This window comes from Ochlerotatus camptorhynchus, unplaced genomic scaffold (assembly GCF_037179485.1).
Source record: "Ochlerotatus camptorhynchus isolate MF236.1 unplaced genomic scaffold, CSIRO-AGI_Acam_v1.1 ptg000277l, whole genome shotgun sequence".
In the NCBI taxonomy this organism is placed as follows: domain Eukaryota; kingdom Metazoa; phylum Arthropoda; class Insecta; order Diptera; family Culicidae; genus Ochlerotatus; species Ochlerotatus camptorhynchus.
In genome coordinates this window covers 460,114-485,097 of record NW_027040766.1, presented here as the reverse complement: position 1 = coordinate 485,097, position 24,984 = coordinate 460,114, and the positions used below count along the sequence as shown (strand labels likewise).

Sequence of the window (24,984 nt, the reverse complement as noted above, 5' to 3'; positions counted from 1 at the left end):
ATAAACACCATTTGTTGAGACCGGATGGAATTCAACTTTGAAATCTGTGTAAGGGAAATCGCTTTTCGCAGGCAATCGGTAATAATTTTCATTCATGCAATTTTCAATTGTGACATTTAGAAAAACGATAAAGTCTTAAATTCAACAGATTCGTCGAAATATTTTTGATCGATTGCTGATTAAATTATTGAAGTTGGTCCAGAGGCAGCTGAGTTATTGACGTTCAAAATCTTTCATAATTTTGTTACATGTTCCATTTTTGGTTTTCACAAAGTGTATTGATGTTGACGGGGATCTGCTCGAAGAGAAGACAGAATGACTTTCAATTGAAAGTAATGGTGGACAGTTTTATTGTCGCTTAACGATTTTCGATTGGAAGTCACTTTGTGGGGCCCTGGTTGCACTACCAGGAAAAACGCACTTCAATGGATTCACAGCACAGTTATTTTGAATTTGAAGTTACCTACCTGGTACAGTTCTGCCGAGGTACATAGAATTTCGAATATTGAGACTTTAGAACAAATTTCCAGCAACATAATTCATAATTTCAGGCAAAATTAAATTCTTAAATACCTTAATACTTTAAAAATACTTAGATAAAATTTAGTTTTAGTTTTTAGTTTTAAAATGTCAATTGTTATACTGAAATGTAGGTACAGAAAACCTATTTAAAATTCTGAATTGCCAAGGCAGTAAATACAATGTTAATACACTTTGATATACAGGTATACCTCGATATAACGTAACGGTCACTTTTGACTTCCATTTCTGATTTTTCGTAAACGATCATTCAAATAAGCAAAGTAATATCACCATCAAACAGATGAGATAATCCCCCATCTATTAAGTAATATTAACTTGTATGATTCAATTGTTATTAGCGAAATATTGACGATGGAAGTCAAAAATGACAGTCACGTTATACCGAGGTAAACCAGTATATCATAACAATTAAGGCTGGTAAGTTACAGTAGTGGCTGGAGGTTTGGTTCGAACGACTCTTCTATCGACAAAAATGTTTGATAACGACGCAGCTTCCCACATTTAAAATCTATTCCCTTTCTATGTCCATGGCTACTTCAAATCGGAAATGAATTAGATTTATAACGTAACTATCTAAACAACCTGATATTAGCACACTACAAAACAAAAGTACTTGGACATGTATTCATTTCACCCATTCAATTACATGCATGTGAACCTCGCTGACAGTTACTCTGCCTCACCCTATAGACCAAACCAAAAAAAAAATCCCAAAAACTTCCAACTCCCTCAGCGGATAGCCACTTTCCATCGGCCAGCAGATAAGAAATCCCCTTTCTGCAACAAAGAATCAACCTCAACCAGCAATGTAAAGAAAGCAAAAAAAAACCAGTCAGAATCAGAGAAAACGAAAATGCAAAACTCCCAAATCACTGGCCTCCAGTCGAGGTTTTGTGGACATCCCCCATCCCCCTTTCAACCGACTATAACCCCTTGACGACACCCCCGGGAGTACATTTTCGATTGTGTCCCGAATCCCGATGACAGTGGCAGCAGGAAAAAAGTGAAAACTTTTCGTCATGCCTCGAACAGTAGCATATTCCTGTTGCGGTGGGCGGCGAAAGTCGGACACCGATGACGGATTTAAATATAGTATACTGACCGGGTTTCTGGTATTCACGGTGGAGAAGACGTTCCCAACACAATACCGGCAAGTGGTAGGTCAACCGGTGGTGGTGGCCGCCTCTCGCAGCTGGACACAATCACAGGCGCTATTGTTAGGCAGACGTGAGCCCTCCCCCTCCCCCCCCCCCCTCTTCCCGCACACATCCAGAAATGGTGGCCATCACTCTCTTCAGCTTCCGTTGGAGCTACCCTAATGGGATGGTCGTTTTTTGTTTCTTCTCCCAACCAAGAAAGGAAAATTGACAAAGTTTTCTCGCTGCAGCGGGTGGGGGAGCGGAAAAAGTTGAGACAATAGAAGCGGACAGTTCCGGGCTGGTAGCCCAGGCGTGCAGTGTATCTTTGCAACTGAGCATGATTTCATCAGTTTTGTTTTATTTGCTTTCAAGAACAGCATGGCACAGCACAGAAGGCACGACAGGCGAATGAAAATGGACTCATCTGTCTCCTAAATGGCGCTAGTCATTGGGATTACCTGGGAGATTCATTTTTCTTCCGTCACCCGGATGCCGAGGGGGGACCGCTGGAGGCATGGACGTGAGTAGATTTGTGTGTTTTTTTTTTGTTTTGGATGGGGGCCGTTTTCTCTGCTGAAACATGAATGATATGATGATTGTTTGAACAGAAATCGGATCTTGCATCTTGGATCTCCAACACAGCAGAAGTCCAGAATTACGTTTAATGAATTTTGTGTTCGACCATGGATTTAGATCTTTGGCAAAGTTTATCATAAATTCGTGAATATTGTTGAACTAGTTTTAGCCTCAACAAATCCATTTTATTGGATTAAAGTGCCAAAGATAGCAATGCAATTTTAATATTATCGGAAATTTGATTTTGAAGATATGACAAAAAAAAAAATTAAAACTAGCATGATGAATCAGATTTAACCTTGTCTCAAATTAATTGCACGTCCTTCAGAAATGTCCCAGGTACACCCCGGAGAGCGAAGATTCCGAGAAAATTGTACTTAAGAAGATGGAATTTCTCCAATGCCACACTACCATTACACTGACTGTGATTTAACTTTCCTCGAACTGTCCTTAAATCACTTGTGAGAGGCACGTGGATGGAATTTTGTCCACAACAGCCAGCCTTCCTTTCCTCCCTCTTCCCCCAGTCCCAGGAGAGGTGACGTGACAGATTCACTTCTGTTGTCTCGATTTCCCAATTCCGTGATTGCTGCAGCCTAGTCTTCGTTTCCGTTTTTCTTTTTCATTTCTGACAGTTGGGGGCTTAACTTACGCATTTATATGGCAGACAAAGAAATATAAAAAAAAATCCTATTCAATCCTCGGCAGCTAATTTGAATTGTCGATCGCAGTCTCTTGATTGATATTTATTGGGGCTGTCATTTTTCAACTGACTGACTTTTTCCATTTTCTCTTTCTCTGTATCCCCCTCCCCGCAGGGACTCAACAATGGAAGCGCTGAGCGATGGTCACACGGTAGCACCGCTGATCAAAGTGGCCTATCTGCACGCCCGCCGGGGAGCCAAAACGTACATGTTCCATTTCGCTTACCAGACCAAGGAGACCGAATATCCACAGGTGAGTTTCGTTCGTACTTCGTTATTCTTTCTTTTTTTTTTGGCTCTCGATTGACTCCATTATCTAAAATAAATGACCGTTGAATTGATTTTGGCTTCCTTTGTTCTCTAGCGATTGGGTAGCATCCGTGGCGAGGATCTACCGTACGTGTTGGGACTCACGTTGGTCCAAGGAGGTCCCTGGTTTTCGCAGAATTTTACCCGTCAGGACATGGGGGTGAACGAGGCGGTGCTGAACTTTGTGACCAACTTTTGCAAGACCGGCGACCCGAACGAGGCCGGCCACCAGGCGCCGCTGTTGCATCCGGACTATGGGACGGCCAAGGAGCGGACGCGCTTTCGCGGGATAATGTGGGAAACGTTCGAGACGACCACGCAGCAGTATCTGAGCATATGTGAGTACCTGTGGGAGTGGTAGGAATGATAAATTGATGATTGACAGACGGCGTTCACACGCCCGTTGGAAGCCACTCGAAATTGAGTTGGATTTTCGAAATTTCGTCAAAATTGGACTTTCTCAAAAAGGCATTTGAATATTTCCGTGAAATAGGGGAAATGCCGGCTTCGGCATGACAGCATTTTCGGCAACCCAAATTGAAACGCTGATTTCACTGGATTTTCTTACGAAAACACTTCGCTGGATGCATTCAAACGATTCTTTAGACTTTCAGCATAAATTTTATTATATTTTTACCCCTGAGAGAAAGCAATTTAGCAGGGTTTTTTTGAAATCAAACACACGCACTACAAAATGCTTCTGATATCGAGTTACCGATGAAAGGACAGCTGTTTAACACGCAGCTCAAATAGAAAGGTTGCCGAATGAAAAGATGTTGCCCACAGAAGATTGGAGCTTTGTAAAAGCGTTTCAAAACAGTTTTTGACAATTCTTCCGAGTGAAAATGTTACAGCAGCTAGCAGCAAACGATTGTAAACAAACCAATACTGTATAGGGGAATTTACGTATTATCGTCAATCTAAGCAGCGTCTGCACTTCTACTAGCATTTTCTCAGCGTCACGCACATATATGATGTGTCTGTTTGTTTACATTCATCTGCTGCTTGCTTCTCTATCCATTCCAATCGACAGAATTTTTCAAAACGTTTTGAAAGCGTTTTTACAACGCTCCAAACTTCTCAGGTGAGTGTGACTATTGTCGGCAGCCTCTTTTTCTTCGGCAACCTTCCCATTAGAACTGCGTGTTAACCAGCTGTTCTATTATCGGCAACTCGAAATCAACCCCATTTTGTAGTGCGTATGCTTTATTTGAAGAAACATGTAGCATTAATGGATTGCTCGATCGTTCAAATATAATCAGATTGAAGCTGAAAGGCTAAACAATCGTTTGGACACATTCAGGGAAGTGCGTTGATGGGAAAACATAGTGAAATTAACGTTTAAATTAAGGTTGCCGAAAACAGTCAATGGGTGCCGAAGCCAGCATTTACACTAAAGGGTGATACGGTCAAAATTTGGTCAATATCAACTTGACGTATTTCTTTCAATTTTGCATTTAAAAAACCTGAACACCCCTCATTTTGAAGGTGTGTGTGTGTAGAATGTTGCTCCTATTTTGATTTTGGAATTCACTCTTCAGTTGTCAAAATGCCGTCCAAGCAAGAAGAGCAGCGTATCAAAATTTTGCTCGCGCATCGCGAAAATCCGAGCTACTCGCACGCAAAGTTGGCAAAATCGGTAAAAGTTGCCAAATCAACCGTTACAAATGTAATTAAAGTGTTTGGGGAACGTTTGTCGACAGCCAGGAAGTCTGGATCGGGGGGAAATCGAAAACCGGAAGCCGCTGAGACGACAAAGAGAGTTGCCGGTAGTTTCAAGCGAAACCCTAACCTCTCTCTCCGAGATGCCGCAAATAAGCTGGGTGTATCGTCTACAACCGTGCATCGAGCCAAAAAACGAGCCGGACTATCGACTTACAAGAAGGTAGTGACTCCAAATCGCGATGATAAACAAAATACCACGGCCAAAGCGCGATCCCGGAGGCTGTACACGACGATGCTGACGAAGTTTGACTGCGTGGTAATGGACGACGAAACCTACGTCAAAGCCGACTACAAGCAGCTTCCGGGACAGGAGTTTTATACGGCAAAAGGAAGGGGAAAGGTAGCAGATGCTTTCAAGCACATGAAATTGTCAAAGTTCGCAAAGAAATATCTGGTTTGGCAAGCCATCTGTACCTGTGGCTTGAAAAGCAGCATTTTCATAGCTTCCGGGACTGTCAACCAGCGAGCAGCAGTTCAAGGCAAACTGGCTTTCTGCGGCGAAGAAGGTGGACAAGGTGGCTGTACAAAATCTGATGGCTGGGGTCAAGCGTAAGGCCCGGAAATTCGGATTTGGAAAAGCGGAAGCCTAACTGAATATTTTTCCTGAATTTTACACTAATTGAACTTGAAAAAGAAATTTAATTTGATTTTTTAAATAAACGATTTCACCGATTTACACGCGTTTTCCCTTGACCAAATTTTGACCGTATCACCCTTTAAATCCATGACTTCGGCGTTTACAGGCAAATTATACGCTTGTTACGATACTTTAGTTCAAATGCTACCGAACAAAGTCAATAAGAACGCGTGATGTGAATGTTTGCACCCAATATTCTCAAATACAAAAGAAGCGCTCCGACCGAATCAATCTTTATCTTCATCCAATAGGCCGAAGTAAATTCATTGGCGTGTCAATGGCGATTCAATGTGTTAGGTCGAGTTTGGTGTCAAGAAGCAGTGTTAGACATTTAGCAATATCTCAATAATTTGTTTCGTTTTATCAAATCTTACGGTACGGTACGTAATAATAACATTCCCTTACGCTAGATTAAGAAAGATTTAGTGCGGGTTGTGCTTAATTGGCCGGAAATGGGGTAGTTAACCCTACTGACATGCGAGTATAGAATACCTGTTTAAAATACTGGATTGCCAAAGCAGGAGCAATGCAAACACTCTTTGATATATATCATAACAATTAAGGCTGGTAAGTTACTTTAGTAGCTGGAGCACCTAGATTAAAAGGAAATGTAATTTAAATTTGGATCATATAGAGTTGAAAAAAAAAATGCATTTGGTTGTCATATAAAGTTCTTAATTAACAGCTGTGGAAGTGCCACTAAGTTTTGTGCCAGAAACACGCTCGAGAAAAAAGCGTAAAAGTCTACCATAAAGAGAAATTCTAGCAGTCAACCTTTCCAGTCAGATGCAAAATCAATCATATTCCAAAAGAAATAACGTTGCCGATGATGCACCACTCCATCTAGCGCTGACAACCATCGTCAGGCAAGTTCTAATGAACCAAAACGGTAAAATTCCACTCGTGCCAAATTGGGAGAAAACAAAAACACGGCTATCAGGTTACTGAATTTGTTTTACAGTGGAATGCTTTCTTGCCAACAAATCGGAAATAACTTTCATTACCAGTGGACGTTGTCCAAAGTGTTGGATTTGTTTGAAAAAGTGCTGAAATCGTTGACATGTTTCAGCTCGGGTAAATACTTATCAAATCCGAACCGGGTGGAATTCTTCATCATCCTCCCCGTTGCATAGCGTCAAACTTTGTAAAACTGATCCGAAGACGATTTTTTCCCCCGTCATTCCTTTTCCATTATCCCTTCAAGCAGAAAAACAAAGCGAAAAGCTCTTCTCGCCGACACCGAAATCCTAGCTGAAAGCTGATCCCACTGGAGATTGTCACTCGATTACTTTTTTTCCTGGCTTGCTTCTCATCACACATTTTGGAAGCAGATTGTCATCCGGACTCACAATATGCCTTGTGCGCGCTTCGGGGCCACAACTCCAGACACCGAGACAGTTAGACTGACAGGCAACAATACCATCGCCATGAACACAGACGTCGATGTCGCGAAAATTCACAAAAGAAAAGCGATTTTGCCCCCTTGCCACAAGTTCCCTAGCAGTTCGCTGCCGTGTCCGACTGCGCGTACAAATACCAAGCCATATAGCCTACCCAACCAGACGGAAGAACCCGAAGCGTGTGCCTTTGATTATGATTGAAATCCCCTCCTATGACAGGCTCCTCAACCATCACATCTCAACGGAGTCGAGCTAGAAATTCCGGCACGCCAAGCGAAAGGAGCGAAAAAATGATGAACCGGAAATGCAATCATGTTGAACTATGGAGCAGTGTAGATGGAAACCTAGGGTAAGTGTGCCAGTTGTGGCACTAATGCTGTAGTTTTCAACGCTTCGGACCGAAATCAAATTTGCAAATAAATTTCCATGATTTTATTTGCAAGTAGATAGGGTTAATGTCGCTGATGCCGGCCTAATATTGGGCCCATACATAAATTTCGAAAGAAAGCATTTTTTGACAAGCAACCAAAAATATCAACATGATGGGCCCAACCTTTAGATCCATAGACCAGCATTAGAGCCATTTCCATTAAATAGAAAAATATGTGTTCTATAGAATGAAAAACTTTGAAACATAAGATAGGGCCAATTAGGGGACCAGTTGGGCCAAAAACTGGCACATTTTCCCTATAGTCTCGCGATGGCGATATGATGTGACGACGACGACGGCGACGACGGTGAAGTTAGGTTTGAGTACAAAAAGCTCCATTGTTTTATTGGATTTTTCCGGGAATCCTAATTCCCGGTCCCGGTGCGAGAGCTTGCAAAAAACGCAAATGATGGAAAGAGCACTGGTTCGCTCGTCAGTCAAGAAAAAAGACCGGATGGTAGTATCTATACGGGAACGGGGTGCTAATCAATTGAATTGTGACGGAAGAACAGTTCGGTTCGTCTTTCCATCATGCAAGTTGATGATAGGAATGCTTTTAGGATGAAAGAATAGTAAATCGTTGGATTAAGTTGGTTTCGGAAAGTGACAACGAGCTGAATCGGTATCGGAAGGTCATGTGGGACATTTAGGGATTTATTCGGTTGTGAAATTGTTGCGTGTGTGAAAGCACTCAATGGACAACTTCAGAAGTGACCAAAGCACATTGAGTAGAAATCAGGCGTCAGTTTGAAAGGATAAAGAGAATGTTCGTATGCCTGGGAAGTGTTTGAGACGTTTTAGAAACCTTTCCCTACGCATGCATTTTTTAATTTCTAGTGGAGGTATCCATAGCTATCAGAGCTATATATATATAAGTCTAGTGGTGAATTGCGCACGTGTGTAATTCTAATATTGATGTATTTTAACTATGACGTGTATTCAAAACTCAACTTGATTTTTTAACACATATATCGACGGATCAAAAAGTGAAACAGTCAGCGAAATGCTCAACAGCAATTTTCTGTACGTACTCAGACCAACTGCTAATCTTAAAAACTGCAAGGTACTGTTAGAAGCGTAAAATCTTAGCAAGTAGCCAGGGGTCACATTGTGAATCTTGAAACGAAAGACTTTTTGTACGAACGCTTGTATGAAATTGTTTTTTCGTTTCGAGATGCGCAATGTGGCCCCAGCTCCGTAAATCGATTTGATTTTTTTTTAGTCAAAGCTAGCTGGGCTCAAAATATTCATACCCAAAAGCTTGACGGGCAAGTTATGAGAAGCTTAGGACAGTTCCCTGAACAACATAAAAAATCGTGAGGGTGATGAAATTCAGAGAACTTCAAGACAGTTACATAAGAACTTTACAAGAACTTCAAAAAATCTTCTGGTAAGTTTAAAGATCCATACAAAAAGATTAGAGAGCTTCGGGAAAGTTTTAAGAAATGTATGGCACCCAATAATTTTTCGGAATGCTTGGGAAATTTCAAACATGTTTTGAAAAGTTCAGAGCCGTTTTATAAATTAACAAAAACTGCAGGAAGTTTACAGATGCTCTAAGAACAATGTCCAGAAAACTTCAAAAAATTTCGGAGTGTCATAAACGTCAGGATCGCCTTCAAAGCTGTCCTTGCTCGCTTTCTACTCTCTATACAATTTTCACACTGCCGTACTCTAACGGAACTATTAACTTTATGCTTTTATCTCCTGATCTATTTATCGTATAAAATTACCACTTTAAGTCTGTTATCTGACGCTTAGCATCTTCAGCTATAATGTTCTTTGATTTTCTGGATAGGATTAAAAAAAAAAAAGTAATAATTAAGGAAAATTGCTCTAATTTTGTCCTATGGATCTAACATTGGGCCCATCGCTAATAATCTGCTATTCATCAATTGTATCTAGATGAACGCGTCATTGGGATGGTACTTATGGATATTTTTGGTTGCTTTTGAAAATTTAGTCGATTGCTGAATTAATGTATGGGCCCATATTATTGGCATTTTGGCCGACATCCATTTACCCTACATGTCAAAATATGTAAGAAGTGTATCAAAAAGGTGTTATAAATATTGGATGCTTTGCTACTCATAAACTAGTGTGCAAGCACGGGAAAATTCATTCCCTCACCCGAGCATAACAGAATCAAAATAGCCATTCGCACTTACAAACAGATTCCCGAACGAGTGTAAATTCTTCCAACCAAGTGACTCTGCAGATAGACTCAGAACTGACAGCGGTAGAAGGAAAGAAGGATAAACTGAAAGGCAACCGAACAATTTTCTCTACTGAGGGAGAACGAAATTTAATGCGTAAAATCCGAATGCTAACGATTTAAAACACTGAGCCGGATAGTTTTTGGCTCACTGATTTAAATCAGTTAAATTGATCGCACCAGTTTTACGTTATTTGCTTGACACTTATGTTTATGTGTTACAGTATGACAGATTTCTCCATATTAATAGCAATTTAAATGTGTCAATGTATGTTTAATAGAAAATAAAAAAAATATTCTTTCTGCAAAATTCTCATTCAGCTCACTCACCAGAAAGCAATCGTAAAAGGCTCAGCATGAAAAAAAAAAAATAATAAAAGAGGAATCATCCACACTACAAAACTCCGAATCATACATGTAACGCTCAGCTGTCTGTTTTGCTCAAATCTGCGTTCATCGAAGAAAATAGAAGCAATGCGAATACGAACAAAATCAGTGCGGCTCGCACAAGCTGCTGTTCGTTTCTGATGTGATATGCGTATGAGTGAGCAGTTAAAGCAAAATGAAACAATTTTTTCCCATACTTGCTAGTGTTTTTTTAGCGTGTAAAAATAATGTCAAAAATGATTATTCAGATCATTAATTTCCAGTTTGTACGTTGTATTCAAAATGTCCCGAATTGAATTTGAGACGAAAACAAAAATATGCACGCTTGGTGCACTGAAAAGGATGTTACCTGTAATAAGATTGCGAAAAGTTTTAATGTTCACCTGGTAAGTGCAAAACGCATCATAGAAAAGTTGGATAAAGACTGCTCCCTCAAGGATTTGAAGGCTGACTAAAAGTAAATTGGTACGCACAAAAATATCTGTAATTCGTGATTAAATACGTTTAAAAGTCCATTAATGGTTGCTTTACGGTACTTTGATTAAAACTTCAAAGTTACTGCATAAAATTGATACATTTATCCAGTTCGAATGAAATATCGAATCTTCCTCTTGATGGAGCCCATCAGTGCCCACACAGTGGAAATGGACACGGAATCAGCGGATTTCTTCCATTTAACCCGCATTTGCTGGATGTCCTTGACTGCTCCGCCGCTTCGTCGAAGTCGCTGATTTGAAATTGCCCAGTGTTTTTTGATTGATCAAAATTCCGGGCGATTCGGAGGATTCATAAGCTTGGGAACAATATCGATCTTGTTGGCAGCATACCACTCCACTCCAGAACATCCTTGGAGTAGTGTCAGCTGGCCAAAAGATGACTTTGCCCCTATGCTTGTGGATGAACGGCAATACACGCTTTTTCAGACATTCTTCGATGTAAACTTGGGATGTCATCGTCGAGGATGTGACGAATGGTTCCGGCAATGGCCATAACTGCAAATCGCTTGCCAAATCATGGTCTTCTTCACGAACTTGTCGGCACACACGAATTTGAATCTTCCCGGCACATCGCCTCGTCCAGTCGCGATGTAATACTTTTGACCGGGAAGCTGCTTAAAATCGAGTTGGACGTATTTTTCGTCATCGATCAAAGTGCAGCCCTTTTGTTTCGTCTAAACATGGTCGTACAAGAGCCTTGCGTGCTCTTTGGCCACGGACTTCTGCTTCATGTGCCGGTTGGGATGTGTACTGGCTTTTCACGACTAGTATTCTTCCCTGGCAAGGATGTTCCGCACCGTTTGAAAGTTGGCGTTATACCTTCTGGTCACATTCCGGATCTAAAGACCGGGGTTGGCTTCAACGCACCTCAACACATTGCTGCGCAGCTGACGATCCCTGATTTCAGTTTTCCCGTAGGTCCAAGTGCCGAAACAAACTCCGGACCAAAAGTCTCGTGCCAAAACCAGGATTCGAAAGCTGTACAACTGCATTTTGGACAATGTCGACCAGTGCCTTTTGATGGACGACGAAACATATGCTAAAGAAGATTCAAGAACGCTACCAGGCCTTCAATTTCACACAAAATCTGTTGGGGAAAGTGTACCAACTGCAGATACGACTGTTGCAATGGAGAAATTTGGTCAAAAGGTGCTCATTTGGCACGTTATTTGCACACGTGGCTTGCGGTCTTAAATTTTCTATACAAAAATAACTATAAATGCTGAAATTTATCAACAGTAATGTTTGAAGAATAGGTTGCTTCCATTGTACAGAAAGCAGCAGTCCCCACTTCTCTTCTTGTCAGATTTGGCATCGACACATTACGCTAAATGTACTCTGAAATGACTGACGGAGAATAACATCAAGTTCGTAGAAAAAGACATCAACCCACCAAACTGTCCTCAGCTCCAACCTATCGAATGCTACTGGACAATAGTCAAGCGTATCTTCAAGAAGGATCTGTCCTTCAGAGAAGTCCTGAGAACTTAAGATAAGTCTTTAGATTTATTCAAATTATGTTCTTTAATTGGCTGCTAGAACTTGAAAGAATTTCCGCAACATTAAAGATGGTTCCAATAATCTCAGGCATGTTTCAAAAATTTCAGGACTATTGCGGAGTTTTGAGATAAATTCCATCAATATTGATGGATTGCTAAGTAACCTATGATAATTTCTTGATAATTTGAGGAGTCATGAAGGAATGTAAAACTTAAGCTAAATCCAGAAAAGTTCAAGGAAGTTGAGAGATTTTAAGGAATATTCCATAACTTAAAGATTCAAAAACTTTAAGAGAAATTAGGAACTTCTGGATCGATCAATGAACTTCAGGAAAATTGCCCTAACTTTTAAAATGTTGTGAAAAATTCAGGAATGTCATGATAAATTTGATCGAGAATATTTTTAAGGCTGTACCAACAGCTTCAGAGATGCATGTTGACTGAAACCGTTTGGCAGCCGAAATATTCAATTTAGTCGCGGTTTTGTAAATTTTTGCCCACTGTGCACTGGATCGAAACCCAAACATAAATTATAATTCTTCAAAACCTTTAAAAGTCTAGACCTTTCAGAAGTTCGCAAAAGTTTCCGGCCAGTGAGACCACCACCAATCGATTCAGCAGAATTTTTTCTTTGAGAATATGTATAACATGTTGACTGAAACCGAGATATTAAATTTAGTTGCTGTTTTGTAAATTTTTGCTAGTGTGCAGTGCTTAATCAGTGTTAATTTTATTAGATCGTAAAATTTTTTGTGCTTTACGGAAGATGGTTTTACTTTATATCCCATGATGAAGGTCAAGTCCAAAGACTGAAACGTCGGACGTAAAACATCGTAGCGTTTTGATCCGTTAAACTGAAAATGAAATAATTTTAAGTTTTGCTGAATAGCGGTGCCGGTGGTGTAGTGGTAAGCGTGATTATCTCTCATCCCAGCAGGCCTGGGTTCAAACCCAGTCGGCGCCGCCGGGATGTTCTGAGGCATAACATCTCTGATCACGCCGGGAAGTAAAGCCAAGCCGTTGGTCCCCGGTTCATGAGTTGATGGGTCGATAGGTAGGGTACAGGTGTGGGAGTTGCCTTCCTGGCGTCGGTAGCATTGGTGCTCAGCACGGAAAACAAGATCGACGGAAAACAAAATCAAGGAAAAAAACAAAAGTTTTGCTGATTGTACAGATTACAGACAAATTCTGTCCGTGCTCTAGTTTTGTGTGAATTTCCCTTAAATACGAATATGGACGCCCCTTAAGAGCGGACACGTATTTATTTGAGGTGAGCGGGGCGCACATATGCAATATCAGTGAGTAACCAGCTCTAAATTTACCATGATGGCACTGTTTGAAATTAAATGTGCCTAGAAAGATCGTGACTAGTATTTGCTAACTAGCTAAGTAGAAGAAATGATTTTTATCAGCACTGTTCTGGATGATGATGATGATGGTGATGATGATGATGATTTTGGGCACATCTATCAATCTATCAATAACATTCACTTGTAGAAGTCTTTGCTGTAACAACAGCTTCCTAATCGAGATTTGATAATTCATACCTCAATAACATTAATGATTATCAGCTTTCTGGAAATCGTTAATAACAGTTAGCTTGGCATCTCCACCATGCAGAATGTAATGCTCAAGGTTAGAATACAACAACAACAACAACAACAACAATACCACTGTGAAATGCTTCTGTAAACCGTTCTTTTATAATTTTGTTTCCTTGATTTGTTTTCCGTCGATCTTGTTTTCCGTGCTGAGCACCAATGCTACCAACACCAGAGACACTACTTCCCAACCTGGACCCTACCTATGACCCATCAACTCATAGACCGAAGATCAACGTGATCAGAGATTTTATGCCAAAGAAAATCCGACGCACTGGCTGGGATGTAACCCAAGCCCATTGGAATGAAAGACAGTCACGGTGACCACTAAACCACCGGCATTGCTATTTTTTTTTTAATGTTTCGCGAAATTGTTTGAAAACATCAAAATCATTTCATTTCAATATTGGCATACTCTTTCTACAGAAACTAAAGAGATACTATCCGATGAGCATCTATTCTAGAGAAAATATTCAAAATGACTTAGCTGATTGTGTAACAAATGACTTCAAACTAGAATCACCATCAGGTTGGGAACACTGTGTTCTGCGTGATGGTGGCTTTAGTTCTCCTTCTTCTTCTTTCCTTTATTTAACGTCGGTCTCTGTTCCGCAATCTAGTATCAATCACTGACGGACATCGATTGCCATCCAGACGGCATTAAAATGTGCAGGAAGGCAGCTTCCACACCTGCGTAGGATATTGCACCCATTCAACACACATGGGCCGGGACCAACGGCTTTACTTCCCTTCCGAAGGAAGACGTGGCCAGAGATTTTTATGCCTCAGAAAAATCCCACCGACCTTGGCTGGGATTGAACCCAGACCCATTGCGATGAGAAAGCAGTCACGCTTACCACTTCACCACCGGCGCCGGCGGTGGCAATAGTTCGCGTGGGTGAGCAGGCAGTTTAGCAATTTTGACGTTTAAAGCAATTGTTTACAAATTGACCTTTCTGACGTTTATTAGTCGCACACTTGTGTAATTCCATTTTCTAGCGCGAAATTTGTTATGCAGTCAAAAATTATGTTTGTTATTGTTATCAGGGATGGAAAATCATTTACATTCATTTCGTGCATTCATTACATTCATTTGCCTCTAACTTGTTTCTTCAACAGAATACCGTAAAATGATGTATGAAGCTTTTGTAGCTTTTATATATAACTTCAACTTTTGTTAATAATCAAAATCTGAATCTCTTACACATGACGAACAAGAGCTGGCAGAACATGCCATTGTTTTTCAATGAATGCAATTTACATTCACTGAAAAACAATGGTGGGTTCTTATCGCTCTGATTCATTTTGCATAAGAGATAATGATTTGAGTTGTTTACAAAAGATGTAGCTAATATCAAAGCATACAAAAGTTTCAAACACTATTTTTCGGAATTCTGTTGATGAAAAAAGTTAGAGGCAAATGAATGTAAATGAATGCACGAAATGAATGTAAATGATTTTCCATCCCTGATTGTTATCCTCAGTTTTGGACCATCGATTGTCGTGCATATACAATGGACTATGCAGATACAACGTTTTGACTAATTGCTGAAGAATCATGCACCGGGTGCTATACTTGAAAGAATTTAACAGCCTTTCACTGTACTGCCATTCTTCCATGAGCTCTTTTGTGAATTCAAGAGTGATGCTCACATGCTAAGAATGCGATCGCTAACTCCAACAAACAATTTGAGCTGATTAAAAGCTGAATAAACTATTTTTAGCTGCAGAAGCATAATGTTGCCTGAATAAGCTCTTATTCAACTGTCAATGTTTATTGGGACGACACCTGCGGGGGCTTTAAAATGCATCGTTCACTGCTGTTCGTTCACTCCTCCCCTTCCCTTTTCCTAGGAACAAAGAGAAAATGTAACGATTTCTGATATCCGTGCAGCCGCCATTACCGAGTGTTGAAAGCTGGATTACAATAAGAGAATTAACGTACTCTCGGCAACCTAAGCAGGGACCATCTATCTATAGCAATTTTCTCTAAGGAACGCACACATAAATATATGATGTTTTCTGCTTGATAGGCCCAAAATGGGCACATAGGCTGAATTAGTTCTCTACCCTATAACAATTGTTATCTTAAAACTAAAAGCTAAAGCTAAATTCTATTGGAGTAAATTCAAAATCATCTTTCCAAACAGTTTACTTATTGTAGAAAGCAAACTTATTGGATGGTAGCTAGAAATTTCAGCTGGATTTTTCTCCGGCTTCAAAATTGGAACAAATTTTGCATTTTTAGAATTATCAGAATGGTATGCCAAACGTCCGTTATATAATTTTACCAAAAAGACAAGGTACTCTCCGGAAGTTTTTCAATGAGGATGTAAAAAATTCCATCGTCACCTGGATCTTTCATTTGTTGAATCCAAATCAGTCCCCCAAGAATCATCAACAATATTTTCCCGAGAGAAAATATTCTGATGATCCCGGGTAATTTGATTCTCAATAGGACTAGTAAGATCGAAACTTAAATTATGGGAACTCTCGAATTGTTCAGCAAGTTTCTGAGCTTCTCCGGATTTGTGGTCAAAATTTTTTCACTAACTTTGAGCGCTGTAGTGGGTTTTTGAGGTTTAAAAAAAATGTGAGTTTCCAAAAGGGTTTAGAACTCGGGTCTAATTTTGAAGCATTATTTCAAATGTTTTATTCCTCAGGACAGAGAATCACTTTTTAAGTTATTTTTGCAAATCCCGCCAAATAACTTTCATGCCAGGAACGCGTGTTCTTTGATAAAGCCGCCTACGGACATTTTTCAGACGGATCAAGAGCTGAAAATCATCGTCTATTATAATTGAATCGAATTTAACCTCGCATTTTGGTACCGAGGCAGCTTTTGCTTCAACTATAGAAGTAGTCAGATATCCAAGAACATAATTAATTTCATCTTTGGTTTGTAAAAGAATGTTTGGATCAAAGCTATATTCCTTAAATGTTCAATTGTTGTTGTTTCCAATCAGCTCTATGGTAATTGAAAGTAGAGCTGGTGGGATTAGAGATTATTTCGTGGGATATTTCAAAAGTTACGGGAAGGTGATCAGAACCGAAGTCAGCATGGGTAACCAATAGGTGACAAAGTTGACATGAATCAGTTGCCATTTAATATTTTTTTTTATTTTTTTTTTGAATTCCTTGACGCCGAAGGCACAATAATATTTTTACGTTATTTTCACATATTCTGGGGAGGATTCTCATTATATGAAATCATAATATGCCCACTTATTTACCTCTAGGTCATTTTTTGACAACTTGGAAACCTGTCCGTAATCAGCCTGTTTACTGTAGTTACTATAATAAAAATTAAATGTTAGGTGTATAAGAATCTACATTAAAAAAAAAACGAAGATCACGAAAAGCTCATTTGGTTGTGGAGTAATCTCTTCTGAAAGTTGAAATTTTTAAAAAATCTCGAAAATCTAGAGTTGTAGCCCAGAAGGATCTACACACTTTAGAGTAAAATAAAAAAAATGGGGTTTGATCAGAATGCCAAAATAAGCGTTTTGGCCAAATTTGGCTTAAATCGGTGACATCGACCACCACTTTTTTTAAATTCTGTACCCACTTGGGCTGGATTCTTGGTCACTATACAATACACCTTAAAACTATAGTCAAAAGGTACAACACAATAAACACTTTATCTTCCGTTATCCAAAAAGCCTCGTCCATCAGAACTAGAGTCGCTTCCAGTGGTTTCATTGAATGGCAGTTACGCCATCGGGAGGCAGAGGGCTTCCATTGTAGCAATGGACGCAAAACGTGGTCAACACTCACACTCATCACGAAGCGGTTGCTTTCCAAAGTCGACGACGCATCGACCGAACGAACTGCTGATGAAGAACAATAATGAAGACCACACAATGGTTGCTGCCGAGAAAACAGACGATCGCTTGGCACACATCGAGAGTGGCCTGCTTTTGTCGACAGCCGAGTGAACACCTATGAAGAAAATTTATTTAAAAAAACGAAAAGGTTCTGGAAGCAATCGAATCGAAACATGAACATGGGAACTTTTTTGAAGTGCTTTTCGAAAATATAACAATTGATTGTTGACTCAAATTTCCTTCTTGCAACGGTTAAAACATTTGTTCGACTTTGACAGTTCCAATTGGTCCGAAACGTCTCCCCCAGAGTCAGCTTAAAAGAATGCAAAAGTTGTACACGCAAATAGATGATCCTATGGGAAGGTCCTTGATTTGTTTTCCGTCGATCTTGTTTTCCGTGTTGAGCACCAATGCTACCGACGCCAGGGAGGCAGCTCCCACACCTGAACCCTACCTATCGACCCATCAGCTTATGAACCGGGGACCAACGGCTTTACTTTCCTTTCAAAGGAAAGCGTGATCAGAGATGTGCGCTAGTTGAACTCTTGAACGAGTTTGATCTTCAAACTGATATTTATAAGCTAAAAAATCAGACACTTGTTAAGTTACTGGAAAAATTTTCAAAATAAATCATATGCGAATTTGTATGGTATTGTAAAACCATAAATATTTTAGAGGAAATATGTAAAGATATGACTATCCTTTATCCACAACTCACATCCCCACTAACGATGTTAGCTGAAGATTATCTTATACAGGAAAAACTGCTGATGGTTATGGGGTGTTTACAACTGTGCGGATTTACTCGCGCTAGTGTACTCGCCAACTAGCACGAATTTCAGTTGCTCCTGAAATTTCATGCTGGGAGACGCTGATGCCCTGTTTACATTACGGTAGTGAGCTTTTTTGCTAGCAGCTAGCTCATTAGCGCTAGTGAAATAGCATAAGTGTAAGCACCCCATTACCTCCATAACATAGTCTGCAGCAAACTTTATTTGTCGGGTTAGCTATCTGAGGCCACGCCCAAAATGACCATTTCCAGCAAATGCAGTTGAGTCGCCGTTGCCATTCATAATACTGAGTCAATGTCAAACATTTCAATTCCGAATTCCACGCACTGCAAAAATATTCCAGTCAACAAAATGCACTCTTCCTCTGACCTTCCGGCTATGAGACCGGAATGCATAATTTTCCTCCCATACAACACGTCCCTCTGAAAAGGCGAAAGTCAACCAAAATCTCCAACTCTGTGTCAAAACAATGTACCTCTGGAAGCAGGAGCTTTTGCCATGCGATAACAGGAAGCAGAAGAAAAACGAACCTCGATTATCCAGTGCCTCTTGCCCTGCTTGCTGCTCGCTCGAAGAAGCCCCAACTCAATGAAAGAACGAGGAAGATATAAATTCAATTTAGCTATAAGATTGTTATCGGATCTCCCGTCTCCGGAAGGAAACAAAAACCTGCTGCTCGAAGGATGCATTGTGTCGGAAAAAGTTTTTCCGCTCTACCAATCAGACGTTGGGATTTCTGGAAGTGGTTGACTGTTTTCCCGGTAGCTAGCAAAATAATCATTTCGATTCCTTGAACCATTAAGACATCCAAAGAATCCAATCCGTAGCCGTGGAATCGTTGTTACAATTACCCTGACAACGACGTCAACGAGTTCATTTAAAGCGAAATGTCTACCCTGTCATTTCCTCGGTCGGTTATTTTTTCTGTCTAGGTCGTACAAATCGCAAAGTTCAACCACGTTGTCACGTAAAAGTTCACCCAAGCACACGTAAGCAGCACTCGCTTCACTTGCTGACACACTGTTGCCAGTGCTCCTTCGCAGCATTGTTTATTTTTCACAACGACCCCAATCCACCCCGACTCACAGACACCCACTTGGCCTTGCAGTAGCAGTATGTACAGTTTAATCATCATTACCGCTAAGCGTGAGAGCGAACAGAATTACCATCTTTTCTTTTGCAGAGGCACTCCAGCTAAAACCTCAGCCCACCTTCCGCACCGTCAAAGTTGCAGAACAAAAGGATTGAGATGCTTGCTCGTTTTCCCACACATACATACGACTTTCGTTCCAAGTCGTCCCATTTTTAGCACACTGCACGAAAGAGCATTGCAAACTCTTTACGTCCGTCTTAAAGTAGAGCAAATGTGCGAAAATGGAAGCAAAATGAGCTCATTTCTTTCGACGACGACGCCGAAGCCGACGACGAATGGATATTTTCGTTCTGCTAGTGCTCCGCGGCTGCTGGAGGTTTCTACTGTGAAGGTGCGATCACACAAAGACTCACACTCTTAATTCAGCGTCATCATCGCGTGGGTGCTGAACACAGTGAAGATTTGCGACGTGAAAATAGGTCACGCGTGAACTGGGGGCGATGTTGGAACAATGTTTTAGGATGGGCTTTTTTAAAGAAGCTGTAATAATTAGTTGTTAAACTTTGCGTCGGGAGATGCTTTCAAAGTGGATGGCTTTCATCTTCTCTTGCAACTTTTCAGAAGCTGACTGTGTCAGCAAATCAAATGCCATATCCATCAAATGTAGGTTTGGGTTTCTGACATCCTCTGGTCATACAGTAGAGCAGGTCCACTCCAACTTTGCAGAATTGTTCTCTAGGGACAATGAACCTAGGTTGTACCGGAGTTCGGCCATTTTGACAGATATTTCAAAATGGCGTATTCGATATTTTTCAATAAATCATGGCGCAAAAACGGCTCATCTAATCGAAAGGACGTCAAATTTGTAGGAAACTGGATTGCAGTGCTGTCATGGTAAATTTATAGTTGGTTGCAAATCCTATAATTGTGAGATAGCAATGTATAAATGCATGTACACGCAATTTAGTTCCCTTTAATTCACACTGGAGTAAAAATCGATCTTGTTTGGAATGAGTTACATTCACAAAATTCCATTTGCTATCGATATATGTGTAGTAAAATACTTTCGCCAATTAGAGATGACCCAGACCCTCACCTTGATAACTGTTAACTGTACTAATTACTGTTTTATCACGCATGGCTTGTTTCACTGTCGCAAACAAGAAATAAGAACGGATACCAGAAGGCAGGCCTGAAACGTGACTGTTATTTGCTACAGCTAGATACAAATGCAATTTTCGAGATGTTCTAGAACAACCCTAAAGATTCCGAATTTTCCTGAAGTTCTGGTGATTTCTCTGAAGTTCATCTAATTTCCCTAGAAATAATGTTAATGGATTTCCCCGAAGTTTTTGGAAGTGTCCTGGAGATCCCTGATATTAACTGGACCTCCCTGAAGTTCGCTGTACTGCTCTGAAGTTATCAAAACTTCTCAAAGCTCCCACAATTTTCTTAGAGTTAATCGAACTGCCTTAAAGTTCTTTCGAAGTTTTCGATACTACCCCGTAGCTCATGGACCTTCCGTTAAAAGCTTTACATTCCCCAGATTTGTTTTTTAACTATCTTAAAGATTCCTCAATTTTTCATACAGGGGAAATGTCTCTAATGTTGGCCTATGGATCTAAGATTGGGCCCATCGCTCATGTGTATCAATTTTATCTAGAGGAACGCGTTATTGGGACGTTACTAATGGATACTTTTGGTTGCTATTGAAAATTTAGTCCATTGCTGAATTTATGCATGGGCTCAAATTAGGGACACTTAGGCTGACATAACCTGCATTTCCCCTATGAAGTTCCTGATTTTTGTCTAGAATTCTAGGAAGTTTCCAAAGTTCTTATAATTTAGATGGTCTCGAAACTTCTTTATTTTTTTAAAATTTTCCTGAATTGAATTGAGCTGTCCTGCGATTTTCTAACTTTTTTTTTTTAAAGATTTACAAATTTTGCTAAATTTTTAGCAAGTCCCATGAAGTTGAACTTGATTTACTCTAATGACTCGTTCTCGACGACTACGTAACTAATTTGCATCTTGCTTCATGTGTCATCAAGGAGATGAGTTGGGCATACATATAGCATAGCACACTAGACTGATGCAAAATTTGACTTTTTCGCTCCACAGTGCCTAATTGGTTTCAAATCGGGTCCTGATTAGCCTCCCAAAGTTACAACTCATTTGGTTAGAAACAGACTTCGCACAAGCCATTTGAAGTTTACATGTAAATTACTATGGGAAATCGCAACTTTTTGTTATTTTCCTTCTAGTATTTTTCCATATTGAGCTGCGAAACAGTTCGATAGCCATTCTTATAGAAAATTTTCTCAGCTACAACTTTGCTGAAGATCGTTTCTATGTGAAACGAGACAGGAAAAAGTTATTAATTATTTAAGAGATTGGTAAACTTATGACATGATCAAGCAGCTGCTCTGTAGGCAACACTGTATTTAAAAGTGTGACATAGTAGCCATGATTTGTGTGTCCTATTCAACGCCCCAGAAACACCAATGTTGCCTGCTGAGCAGTTAAATGAGCATGACCATAAGACATCAGCTCATTGAACCATTGATAACTTTCGATCCTTGCATTTAGTCAAAAAGTGGTCTTGAGCAAAGTTGAAAGCTTTTGAATTATTTGATAGACACGAACAAAAATCTTGGTTTTACCATAGTAATTCCCATACAAACTTCAAATGGCTTGTACCATCTCAGTTTCTGACCAAATGGGTTCAAATTTTGAGAGGCTAGTCAGGATCCGATTTGGAATCGTTTAAGTATTGTGGAGTGAAAATTTCAAATTTTGCATCACTCTAATAGCACACGCCTCCTTATGATTTTCAGCACACGTCTCCTTACTAAATGCAACTAACGGGTGTCCACTAAGCAATGAGAATGAAAAAAAATAGGTCGCGAAAAAGCACCAGTGAAGTTTAGTTTAAACTGATTGAGCTTAGTAAATATTGGCATCCGGTCTGTGGTCCGCCGTGCGGCGCAGCTTAATCAGCTTCCTTAGAGTCTTGCAGATATGTGACTTCAAAGAACGGAACTTTCTGGCCGCTTCCCGTTGACTTACCGAATCCTTGCTGTTGAACATGTTGTGCAGCGAGCGGAGTGTCTTCTTATTAATTATCTTCGTTCTATACCGGGTTACTGCCATGCATGCCAGACTACAGTATACGGTGGATGCCGGAACATTTTCCTTCTTAAAATGGTCCACCGTGTACTTTTACCCACGATCTTCGTTTGCTTGAAAGAATTGTACAGAGCGCGCGTGCAGTTGTTCCTATTTCGACGGCATGCTGAATACGACTGAACATGTAAGAGTGAAATAAAGTGTGTGACAATTTTCTGGAGGTTGTAAGGATTCATTCACCTAAGACAAAATTTATCTGCGAACGTTTTTATTCTGTTAGAAAAGTATTGAAATTATTCTCATTTTTTAGTGGACACCCGTTATATTGATGAAATATGTACCATACATCATTCATGATTCATTCATCCTACTGCGACACATGTACCATGTGGTGGCCCTAGAACAGCTTTCGGAAACCCTGGGAAAGTGGCCAATTTTTCAGAGTTAAAGGAGCAGTCCAGAAGAGACCATATCATCTTTCCTGAATCACATTGTCCATCTGGTGACCCCAAAAGAGATTACGGATGCCCTGTAAGAAGTTACCATTTTTTCACTGCAACAGAAACCTTTCGTGTGGCTTATAATTGTTCTTAGAATGTTGTGAGCAATCCAGAAGAGGCCAAATCATATTATCTGGATCGCAGTGGCTATATGGTGACCTTCAAAAAGGTTCCGAAAGCCCAACAAGAAGTCGAGGAAACGGCTTCTAATGTAGTGAAAATTAACCATTTTCACCTGGGCCTGTGGAATCAGTTCCATGGCTACGAAATGATCAATGGATTCTTGAAAACTTGTTATGACCTATTCTAGATTGTCCTTAAAACTGTGATAATAGTAAGATGTTTCCTGATAGGATTTGATGCAATTAAAAACTGAATTATTTCGCCAGGGCTTCCGGAACCTGTTTGAAGACGACAATTTGGTCAATCAAAAAAGATGATATGGCGTCTTCTGGATTTTCCATATAAATTCCAATCTGAGAACAATTATATTTCACTCAATAGGCTTATGTTACCATGAGAAAATCCACAAACTAACTGATTCAGGGCTACAAGATGAGCAATTTGCTCTAGAAAGGATGATATGTCCTCTTCTGGTTGGTCCACAAAATTCTGAGAATAATGATAGGGGAAACGAGTCTAATGTTGGCCTATGGATCTAAGATTGGGTCCATCGCTAAAAATCTGCTATTTATCAATTTTATCTAAATGAACGCGTCATCGGGACGGTACTAATGGATATTTTTGGTCGCTATTGAAAATTTAGTCGATTGCTGAATTTATGTATGGGCCCAAATTAGCAGAATTTAGGCCGACATTACATCCATTTCCCCTATATCACTCAATAGGATTCTGATGTAGTTGAAAATTGACCACTTTTCCTTCGACTTCCAAAACTGGCACCAACAGATGACCACTGTGATCCATTAAGGATGATATTGTACTGAATGTCTCACACAAATCTGAGAAAAATGAAATGTCTGATGTATTGATAAATTTGGCACAGAATCTGTTCTGGTCCACCAACTGGCCAATGTGATTCAGGAAAGATGATATAACTTCTTCCGTATTGCTTACAAAATCCTGAGAACAATGATGTGTCGCACGATAGATTTATGTTGTAGTGAATGATTAACCACTCCCCCAGGCCTTGACTTGTTCTGAGGCCAATAGATGAGCAATGAGATCCAAAAAAGATGATATGGTCTTTTCTGGATTGCTCTCAAAATTCAGTCAACAATCTTCTGTCACTCGATAGGTTTCTGATGTAATCAATAACTGATCACTTCCACCAGGGTTTCCGAAAGCTGCTCCAGGGCAACCAGATGGCCAATTTAATCCAGGAAAGATTATATGCCCTCTTCTGGATTGCTCACACAATTCTAAGAATAATTATATGTTGTTTGATAGGTTTCTGATGTAATAAATAATTGACCACTTCCACCAAGGCTTCTGGAATCTATTCCGGAGTAGGAGAGATAATTGGCTTCTGATATGTCCCACGATAGGTTTGTGTTGTAATGAAAAACTTGCCACTTCCCCAAGGGCTTCCAGAACTTATTTCAGGCCACCAGATGGACAATGCGATTCAGGATAGGTGATATGACCTTTTCTGGATTATAAACAATATTCTGTAAACAATGATATATCGCTCGACAGGTTTCTGGTGTAGTGAAAAAATGATTTCCGAAACCTGTTCCAGGGCCACCACATGACCAATGTGTGATAATACGATGTCAAGACCATTAATGATTAGTTTTTGACGATTTGAGATTTTCTTTATTAGGAAAATTTTCAGCCAGAGGCAGGTCCGATCCAAAAAATATGGTATGGTCTCTTCTGGATTGCTCACAAAATTTTAAGAACAATGATATGTCGCTTGATAGGTTTCTTATCTAATAAATAATTGAGCGCTTCCACCAGGGATTCTGGAACCAGTCCCACTTTCCCCTGGGTATTTGGAACCTGTTCCAAGGGCACTA

At 40.0% G+C, this 24,984-nt stretch overlaps 1 protein-coding gene across 1 annotated transcript in view; it reads left to right on the top strand.

Annotated features, from left to right (window-relative positions):
• Window positions 1–24,984, top strand: part of LOC135706300 (neuroligin-1-like) — a 762,843-nt gene that overhangs the window by 642,195 nt on the left and 95,664 nt on the right. The window contains exons 12-13 of the mRNA XM_065227888.1: window positions 3,077–3,215; window positions 3,327–3,609. Of these exons, the coding sequence (XP_065083960.1) occupies window positions 3,077–3,215; window positions 3,327–3,609 (422 nt within the window). The remainder of the gene's footprint in view (window positions 1–3,076; window positions 3,216–3,326; window positions 3,610–24,984) is intronic.